Source organism: Curcuma longa, chromosome 12 (genome assembly GCF_044706935.1).
Source record: "Curcuma longa cultivar G26 ecotype Majalengka, Jawa Barat chromosome 12, ITB_CL_G26_1.1, whole genome shotgun sequence".
In the NCBI taxonomy this organism is placed as follows: Eukaryota; Viridiplantae; Streptophyta; class Magnoliopsida; order Zingiberales; family Zingiberaceae; genus Curcuma; species Curcuma longa.
The window spans coordinates 2512825-2523143 of record NC_133872.1 but is presented as its reverse complement, the minus strand read 5'-3'; the positions used below and the strand labels follow the sequence as shown (position 1 = coordinate 2523143).

Sequence of the window (10319 nt, the reverse complement as noted above, 5' to 3'; positions counted from 1 at the left end):
GACGCATTATTTAACTTGAACTGAACTCCCATAAAGAATGCGACCAATTAGTTGAAGAACCAAACAAGATGAAGACAACTAAAACAAATCTTAGGCAAATACAAAAGGCTAAAAAACACCAAGAAGACCAAGATATCCTATCATTCCAAATAAACAGCAAGTATCATTGAGACTATATATAAACATAAATCATTGTGATGTTTATTTACTCAACCAGGAACTGAATAATAGAAACTTAGAAAAAGGTATCAACTTTTGAAGAAATATCAATAGTCATCAGGAGCATAAGAAGAACAGATACAATCCTATCCTTTATCATCCAACCAAGAAGCAAATAGACGAGAAAGATTACCAATTAACCACCATGCAACTCGCAGAAATTTAATAGCATCTCAAACAAGGTTTCACCACAAATATTACTCTTCAGAGCAACTAAACAAAGTGAACTGATACTAAATGAAAAAGATGAGTTTTTTAGCTTGATATAGATAAACCTTCATCAAGATGCAGGTATCGCTCAGTCACCTTGCGACTTCTGGTAAACGTAGGTGAGGCCGCACTTGCCGCAGTAGTGGCGATCAAAATGATTAGCCATGAAGGTGCCGGCGCCGCACTCGGCGTTAGGGCACTCCTTCCGGAGCCTGGTGACCTTGCCGGTGGCGTCATCGACCTTGTAGAACTGGAGCACGGCGAGCTTGACCTTCTTCTTCTTGTGCTTAATCTTCTTGGGCTTGGTGTATGTCTTCTTCTTGCGCTTCTTGGCTCCGCCGCGGAGGCGGAGGACGAGGTGGAGAGTCGACTCCTTCTGGATATTGTAATCGGCAAGGGTGCGACCATCCTCGAGCTGCTTTCCGGCAAAGATAAGGCGTTGCTGGTCAGGCGGAATCCCTTCTTTGTCCTGAATCTTTGCTTTGACATTGTCGATCGTGTCCGAAGATTCCACCTCGAGGGTGATCGTCTTCCCCGTGAGGGTCTTTACGAAGATCTGCATCTTCCTGGCAGTTGGTGGTCCGGCGGCACCGCCGCTTTGCGTCGGAGCAAGTGCGTCGGCGCGATAAGATTAGGGCTTGTGGGGGAAGGAGAAGCCTTATATACGTTAGTGGTCTGCTTGTGCTATTTCGCAGGATACGCATACGGTACCGTGTACCGTTAAATCATGACCGTAGATATGGAACGAACGTTTGGATTTTTTTTCAAGTCTTTTAAGATTAAAAAATGGACAAACATCAAAAGCACCCGCTTCATTTTCATTTAAAAACAAAAGTTTAAAATGGAATATTTATTTATTTTTTAATATAAAATACTTTTTAACTGTAAGGAAAATAAAATTTAACAAATTACTTGAACTTGAATTAATCAATAATAAATTACTAAAAGGGATTTTGAAAAATTATAGCACCAAAATCATTGAATAATTAGCAAAAATATTATGGGCACGGCAATAATATGATTAGTTAAAAATGTAAAATTTCTAACGACAATCATATTATACCCATTCAATTAATATTGCGATAATAACATATTAGGACTTCAATAAAATATTAGGAAATAAAATATGCAAATAATTTTCATAAAATTAAGAACATGTACTTTTAAAATATTCATTCAATTCTTCACAATTTAGTTTTTGTTTTTTAAATGTTCTTTCAAAAGATTATTTAGTGGAAATTAGATTTTTGAGTTCCTCTCAATCTTAGTAAAGGTCTTTTACACATTAATTCTACATGAACTAATGATCACTTTGAGATCTCCTGAACTTAAATTATGCATAAAGTTAGAGTTTTGAAGATTTTACAAGGTTAAAATTTAAAATGTATATAAATTAAGATGCAAAAAAAACCTATTTAAACACATTAAAAGTGACAATAATACTCCGCATTGTGATTCTTAAGAGATAATTATGAGACCAATCAAATCTTAGCTACAAGATCTACCTTAACTATAATTAGCTCCATTTTAATCTCCCCGTCGTTTCTTCTTAAACAACATCGATTGCTTCGATAAGCTTCTTGGCGATCGCACTGGCGTAGACCGAAGAACCATCATGAATCTGCAACCGTTAAATATAAAATTTAATCCAAAACCATTCTTAATTAACTAATTAATTCATTCGAACGTTTGTAATTATATTAAGAATCAAAACGATTTACAATTAGATTGCATGTATTAATTAGTATAATTACCTTGGCGTTGAGCATGAAGATGTGCGATCCTCCCACATTTCCGGCGGACAAATGCGTCAGCTCTAGGCGGAGCTCGTCGAGTGCCTTGGCGACGGCAAGCAAGCAGTTCGCCCTCCTCCGGCGGGTCACCTTGATGGTGACCTCGTCGTCCACGATGCGCACGTCTACGAACGTCTCTTTCGACTTCCTCTGTATCCACGAGCTCCGGAGCATCCCGCTGCTCCGTCCGCTCTCGGCCAGCGGCGCCGCCACACCCAGCGAAGAGCAGCTCTCCACGTCCCCAGCTGACGTCACCGCCGCCGCCGCCGCCATTTTCTTCCCCCTCTGCCGCTTCTTCTCCGCCAGCATCTTCAGCTCCTCAACCGTCCTCAGCAGCTCGTTGATGTACTCGATCGTGTCCGCCACAATCGACGCCCTGTAAGGCTGCCGGCCGGGAGCAATACAATGGGAGATACATAAGACAAAATTATACGAATCAAATGTGCAAAATGATGAATCAAACCTTGGTGGAGTTGGGAATGAGAGATTTGAGGTCCTCAAACTTCTTCCCGAGCCTTTCTCTCCTTTGCTTCTCATTCTTCTGCCCGCCCTGCTTCAACCCCCACTCATGATGCCTCGTCCTGTTCTCCATCAGATTTTGCTCTCCATGCACGGCCTCAAAGACATACGGCGCCTGATTAACCAACGCATCGTAATGAACCGGGTGGTGGTGGTAGAACACGGCATTACTAGAGTCCATCACCGGCGGCAACTCCGCGTAGAACATATCAGCGGCCGCCTCCGCCGAGCCGGAAAATCCGTTGATGGGATCGAAGCACGGCGGTTGCAGCAACTGATGGTGGAGGCCGAGGGAGGTGTCATTGATGGTCAGGTCACTGCTGTTTTCCCCCATGAGCGGCAAGTAGTCTGAGTGAGTGGACATGGAACCAAAGTTGTGGTACATCCCTCCGGTTTCTCTGCATCAATAAAGTAATTCTAAGCATACAAAAACATAAAACATGTGTTAATTAATTACAGCACCGATTAATCAAAACCTGTAAAGTGAAGTGCTAGGGCGAAGCCGAAAAGTGAAGGAGAGAAGAGGAAAGAAGAGGAGAGAGAGGTTATGTAATATAGAAGAGGCAAGAGTGATATGACTTGGAGAGGAAGAGAGGTGTTGGGTTGTGCTTGAAAGGAAGTGTGGAGAGAAAGAGATGTTGGTGTCTTTCTGAGACTGAGCCGGCCGTCCAAATTAGAGAAACTGGGTTGTTTGTTGCTTTGAGATTCCATTGGCTCTTGGAGTGGACCACCACGCGGTCCTCTGTGGGCCATACTTCTGTGCAGCAAAATCTTCCGTAGGACTGGCACTCTTCCAGAACTCACACTGCAGAGGTAATTATTATCTGACTGGTTTGATTAACTGGTGCTAATTAAGGCACTAATCCCACTGCTAGACTGAGGAGGAGAGAGGATCACTCACTCTCTTCTCTGCACACAGCAGCTTGCTTCCCTGCGTTGCATGCACAAGTGCAGCAGCATGCAGGAGAATTACATTAATAGGGGTAATTAAAAATCTGAAGACGGATAATTATCGAGTGATACATTTCTGTGATGATTATTCTGTTGTATCATGAGGAATGAGAATCAGTATGATTGGGTTTAAAGTGCGAGGCAGAGGGTTTCAGTTACTGATGAAAGGACAGTGAAAGTTACAGTGAATCGTAGTGGTCCAGACTCCAGAGAGGGCGACGAGTGCACGCAGTGTGTGATGGTTAACAGCTGCAGGAGCAGCAGCAACAACAACAACGCAGTAAAAGATGGACATATTTTTTTAACTAGTTATGATTTCTTGAACAGGGAACGACTCACAGTTTGCAATGCCATGTCAAACGGACGAGAAACAGGACAAGTTGTAGAGCAATCAATATATGTTAAGTTTACATTCTGACTTATTTGGATTAATTTGTATTTAGGCCTGTTTAACCCTCAAAATAGTGCATGTGAAAAGTTAGTAACCATTTAATAACTGAAATGTCACAGTTCTTAACTTCTTTTTTTATATACTTTGGCTCATGAGAATTATCAATGGCATCACTGATATCGAACACAACGATTCCACAAGTCACTAAAATCTTTTACTGTTTATGTTGTTAATGATATATTTTCTTCATTATTTTGAATTGATGAATGATTATATGTTCATAAATTGAATTAATGGATGATTGAGGAAGCAACTTGTGAGCTAGGTTATAACTGAAGGAATCTCATGTGATTTTAACCTATACGTTTGCAGTTAATGTAATCTTGTGGAAGTTGGCCCATGCCGTAGACGTGCCTTCATCCCATTTTCACCTAAAAATTAGTACTTTTAGGGTCTGATTATTTGGATGAAACACATGAGGGAGAGAAAAGAAAGTGAAACAAAATATATATCGATCAATTGTAGAATTCTATGTATATTTCTAAGAAAGCAAGGGAAAGCCTCCATGGATGTGGTGAAAAAATTATTGAGGAGACAATCTCATGTGCCATCTACGTTGGACATTTGATTGATTAATTAAGGATAATAAAGAGGGTGAAATGCTCTAGAGAAGATGGAGAATCAGCATCACTCAAACTGTTTAAATTGCTTGATATGACACTATCATTCAAATTACAGGTGGTTTAATGTGAGACTCACTACTTTGGAAACATTTACTGTAAAAAGGATTCATCCTTTCTTGCTTTGTTCTTGATTGAGGAAGAATAGGTTTTCTCATTCACAAAGAGAAGACAATCTTCTTAAATTCAAAACTTCCCTGAAGGGTAATCCCGAGTACTTATTACTCAGTTGTCGGGATTAAATCCTTCATAGCAAATGTTAGAGAAGGGCCCCTTTCTGGACGTTCTGTCCATCTTCTTTAGTCCCAATCTCTTTCTTTCTCTACACATAAAATGGGTGGAGAAGAATTATCACTATTTAGTTCAAACAAACGGTAGAAACAGGAACATCTCCTTTAAAATTGTTGAGTTCTGACATGGACTCTGCTGTGCATGTAAGTTGGCTTTTGCAGCCTCCCAAATCATTTGATAGCTTTGTGCACAACTGCAGTCATAACCAAAAATGATTTACACCTTCAGATTTGAAGCTTCTTACTATATGAACTGCATCTTCTAAACTTCTCCTTTTTTTCACTAAGTTCAGATTTAATACCTGTCGATATAACTTAGAATCTCCTTGTGATCTTCTTAATTCCACAACATACAAAGATGGACTGAGCTCGAACACCTGATACGTTATCATAATATGCATTTAGTAAGACAATTTCACACTGAAAAGGTCGGTAAAATTATGATGACAAAGAAGTTTTACCTGAGCAGCAACTGAAAGTGATTCAGACCTACAGGGGCATTTTGAAGCCTTGCAATTTTCAATTACTTTCAACTGCAAATTTTAGATATATAGTACATTGTGTAAACTTCTCTATTAATTGGCTTAGCTACAATCTGCTATCACGAAATGAAGTAGCAATCCACTTACTTTGCCATGCCCTTTATGGACTTGAAACCCCATTTCAGTAACAATATCCTCAATCTTTTCATATAATTCTTTTGGTGGGCGATCGGACGCAAACCTTATCTTCCTTTCTGAGACATCCTGCAAAGCCAATTCAGCAGAGTAATATGTATAAATATCATTATTCTCCAGGTTGTGATTTCTTTGCTCACTGAATTAAAGTAATGAAACAGAACAAGGTACTAATCTAATCATCAGACTTACCTCTTTCTCAAAAAATCCTGAAAGATCAAGAGAAGAAGACATCCCAATCAGTTGAAATGCATTGATGTGTGTAGGTGTATTTCCATTGTCATCTGACTCATTGTGCTTACACAACAAACAAAAAAACAAAAGCTAATTCACTATCAACCATCACAAAATACTAAAAGGCACCAAACCAGTACATTAGACATTTTGAGGGTCACCTCTTTCATTGAACAAGGTGTATTATCAAGACATAAGTCTTCCTCGTCATCGATGGGGACAACAGAAGTGTAGTCTTGGTTGAACCAATTGTGTGCTTTGATTCCAGTTACATTTATCCTTGTGATAGGATTTGGATCAAGGATTCTCTTTAGGATGTCTTGAGCACCAGGGGAGAGCCATTTAGGGAACTTTGTGTCTCCCCTAACAATCTGAACCAATCGAGCAACAAAGCCACTATGAGGAACTGAAACAAACATAGTTTGATTTCATTGTCAAGCTTGATACACACCTTCTGATAAAGCATAGCAAGATTTCTGTCATCAAATGGCAGGGAACCTGTCAAAATAACATATAGGATGACACCGCAAGACCATATATCTGATCTAGCACCATCGTATCCTCTATTGGCAAGGACCTATAGATGGTTGATTCCACAGGAAATTTGTCAAAAACATTGTTTTCTTAAGAAACAAACTTTTAAATATTTCAAAAGTTATGGGTTTTACCTCAGGAGCAATGTAGTTTGGGCTTCCACAGGTTGTGTGCAGCAACCCATCATTCTGAAAAGAAGAGAGAAGCAAGTTGAAACATGACAAATTGGTCGGATCAGTTCTTTTGATGAACCAAGACATACAAAATGCATACCCCTAAATGTTGTGGCAAAGCACTGAGACCGAAATCAGATACTTTTATGTTCCCTTTTGCATCTACAAGAACGTTTTCTGGCTGCAACAAGAAAGGGGAATTCAAGTAGGAACTCAAAAGTTTAAGTAAAATTGGGAGATAATAACTTAAACCTTTGTTTAATTATCACCTTTAGGTCTCTGTGGTAGACACCCTTATCATGGCAGTAACTTACGGCATCAATCAGCTGCTGGAAGACCTTCCTTCCTTCACGTTCTGAGAGCCTTCCCTTCAATGCCTGCATTATCAGTAATGGCTAAATCAACTTACCATGAAGAACCAACCAAGATTAACTTGTGACAAAGTTCTTACAATTCTGTCGAATAATTCGCCTCCATTAACATATTCAAGGACCATGTAGATCTTGGTTTTGCTTGCTGAGACCTGTAAATTGCCGAAGTATAGAGCTTAATCAGTGATTCAAGCAGATAGAGAGCCCAAATAGTTATCCTGTCACCCTTCTACCAATCAAGTTTTTTTTTTTTCTGTAGACCAATCATTCAGCTCACAAGCTGCCGTTATTGGTGGAAAAACATCCTTCTTTTATGAACATATTCTTAAATCTCAGGAAGAACAACAAGAAGAAGAGTATCGAAGACCATGATCACCATCATATTAATGAAGAACTCAGCCTAAATGATCGATTTAGTTTAAGTTACTACCGAATCAAAAGGGAGGAAATAATATATCAGACCTCATATAATCTGACGACACGGGGATGCTTCAAGAGCTTCAAGGTGGCGATCTCCCTCTTAATCTGTCACGTAGACACACATCACCTTGAGCATAAACATAAACGCAAACATAATAAATGCACAAAAGCATAGATGTACATACTTGGTGCGTGATTTTGAGGGATTGGATGCGGCTGCGGTCGAGTATCTTGATAGCGTAGGGACGGCCGGAGTCGACGTGGAGAGCGTACCTGACCTTGCCGAAGCTTCCCTCGCCGAGCGTCTTCCCCAGCTCGTACTTACCAAGCACTCGCATTCCCTCACCTCCTCCTCCTCCTCCTTCCTTCACCATGTCCATCTATCTATCTCCTCCTCCTCCTTCTCCTTCTCGTGCAGTTGTACTGTATGTTATTTCATAATCGTTGAGTTGGAAACGGGGAGCTCTGCGATGGCTTTATAGAGGCGGATGGACGCCATGATCTGGGGAACCATGACTTCTTCTCCTGCTCAAAATTGTTGGAAGGAGGAAGGAAGCAAGGAAGCGGTCGGTTTGATCGCCTCAGCTGCTGCATATTTTAGCCGCAATCATTTAATCCGGTCAACAAACGTGACGCACGTGAATTTATCCGTGACCGGTACAGAGACCATGAAAAAAGTATTTTAGTTGCAATTGAATATAGTCAATATATAAAATAATTGAATTGCGGAGACGAAATTTGTATCTATTACTTGATATATTCTTTTTAATTGATTAAGTCGATGCCAATTTTTTCTCTTAATTAATTTAATTGGGGGCCACAGGCATTAATTATTGCACAGTTATCAATTCTGAACAAATCGCAAGAAAAATGTTTTAAAAGAAGCTCTGCGATTGCATGCAATTTGCAGTTTTCAATGGCTTTTTCCACACGAATTGAAGAACGATTGAGCAGTGTGAAGGGGCAACGATGGCTCCTGGAACAACAGAATTATTAGGGTTCTTAATTAATCTCTTTTTCAATGCCTCGATCTCCAGGACTCCAAAATCACCAAGAGGAGGAAAAACAAAACGTAGCCGTTACATGTCCAATAATTGTTATTATTAATTAATATTGTGCATGATAAATATTTTTTAACGTATGATTTTTCATTTCATTTAATTTCTTTTTTTTTTTAGGTTGAAGTATCCATACAGATGTCTGGAGTTTTAAAATCACTTTCACTTCCTCTTCTTCTTCAAAATCATCAATGGAGATCGTTGAAAAATAAATCAATCACATGAGAAAATATACATTAGTGAACTGATGGCTATATATACTCAACGAAAGGTTCAGGACAAATTAGCCCTCAAATATAATGTATATTTAATCGATTCATATATTTTGTTAAATTTCTTGTCAAAAATATCTATCACATTAATCCTTGAAATGCTGGCAGTGACGGTGCATGGAAAAGGTTGAAGATATGGTTAAGGAGTCAAAATGGACATGCTTACCTCCACACATGCATGTTGAAGGGCGAAGAGTATTCCATTAAAATTGAATTAAATTAAATTAATTAATCAAAAAATTAAATTTTTTAAAATTATATCAAATTTTTAAATAAAAATCAATAAATCAAATTGATAAAATATCGATTAATTTTAATCAATTAATTAAAATAATAATTTTTTAAATATTATAAGAGATTTATCAATTAATTAGATATTTATAAATTTATTTATTTAATAATTTATAAATTATTTTTTATTTTGATTAATTTAGTTTATTTGATTTAATCAAATAAGAAATTTTAAAATTAAAATTAAATTGAATTAATTGATTTTTTTAAAAAATTTTTTAAAATGTAAATTTTTATCAATTTGATCGATTTATTCAATTTAATTAAATTTTTACTCACTCCTTTGCAACACTCATGTGAACAAAATGGACAATACATAAGGGCAGAGTCTTAAGCCCAATGCTGTAAACCAATCGAATCAAATTAAATTTTATATTGCTCAAATTTATTTAATAACATAATCAAGTCAAATCAAATTAAATCATGATTAAAATAAATTAAATCATTGAAAAATTATTCAAATTTAATTTGTTTTTTTTATAAATTTGACATTCATTTAAATTTAATTTGAACTCGATTCATTATTATGTCGAGTTCTTCTTCATTAAGATTGTTTAATTGTTTAAAATTTTTAATTTTTAAATTTGTTTTTAATTGGTTAATGAATTTGTATAGTATTATTGGGCTTGGAATAATTGGGCTTGTAATCGGGCGACCTGATGTATGTTTAATGAGAAATGAAAATGTTCATTTTAAAGTTTTGGGTGCATATCCTAAGAAATAGAATCTCAATACATCTTCAAAAAGTTTCATTGAAAATTGAAATCACTTTTTGATAGAGCTGTAAAAGGGGCAACCCATAACGGGATGAATCTATCCGTCATAAAAGTGGGTTGGTCCACCAACTTAATTAGTTGTGAGATTTCTAACTTAATCCAATTTAAGACGGATTGTGGATTAAGTTGATCAACTCACATGCCTATCAAAAATATAAAAAATATTAAAATTTTTAAATTTAGATTACAATTTAATAATTGATCAAGTTGAAATTTTTAAATTTAAATTGCGATTTAGACAGATCGAGTCCACTAGTCTGCTTTTATTTTAATTTTAGATTTAAAAGAAAATAATAAATTTTCTTAATTCATAGACCAATTCAAATCCATCACAGATCGATCCATGCATATTGTAGGCCTTATGGATTGACCCATCTGAATCTATTTTAAAATAAATTGATAAAATTTTAACTCAACTAATTTAAATTATTTGACGAAACGAATCAATCCACCAAACCAA

General features: G+C 37.2%; 3 protein-coding genes across 3 annotated transcripts; all 3 read right to left on the bottom strand.

Moving 5' to 3' along the window:
* Window positions 1–337: 337 nt before the first annotated feature.
* Window positions 338–1060, bottom strand: LOC141843013 (ubiquitin-ribosomal protein eS31 fusion protein). The gene has a single exon (XM_074731024.1). The coding sequence runs from the start codon at window positions 989–991 to the stop codon at window positions 518–520; it is 474 nt and encodes a 157-aa protein (XP_074587125.1). The 5' UTR covers window positions 992–1060; the 3' UTR covers window positions 338–517.
* A 918-nt stretch (window positions 1061–1978) lies between these two features.
* LOC141842725 (transcription factor TIP2-like) lies at window positions 1979–3166 on the bottom strand. The gene is given in 4 exon segments (XM_074730748.1): window positions 1979–2050; window positions 2184–2606; window positions 2686–3126; window positions 3128–3166. Coding segments are annotated over 4 exon segments (975 nt in total).
* Window positions 3167–4850: 1684 nt separating this feature from the next.
* Window positions 4851–7992, bottom strand: LOC141842615 (CBL-interacting protein kinase 1-like). Its single transcript, XM_074730664.1, has 13 exons — window positions 7648–7992; window positions 7505–7567; window positions 7123–7194; window positions 6941–7048; window positions 6772–6852; window positions 6633–6686; window positions 6416–6541; window positions 6126–6335; window positions 5923–6027; window positions 5683–5799; window positions 5515–5586; window positions 5356–5430; window positions 4851–5247 (listed from the first exon to the last, which is right to left on the bottom strand). Exons 1-13 carry the CDS (start codon window positions 7840–7842, stop codon window positions 5122–5124), a joined length of 1404 nt encoding a protein of 467 aa, XP_074586765.1. The 5' UTR covers window positions 7843–7992; the 3' UTR covers window positions 4851–5121.
* Between the last annotated feature and the right edge of the window lie 2327 nt (window positions 7993–10319).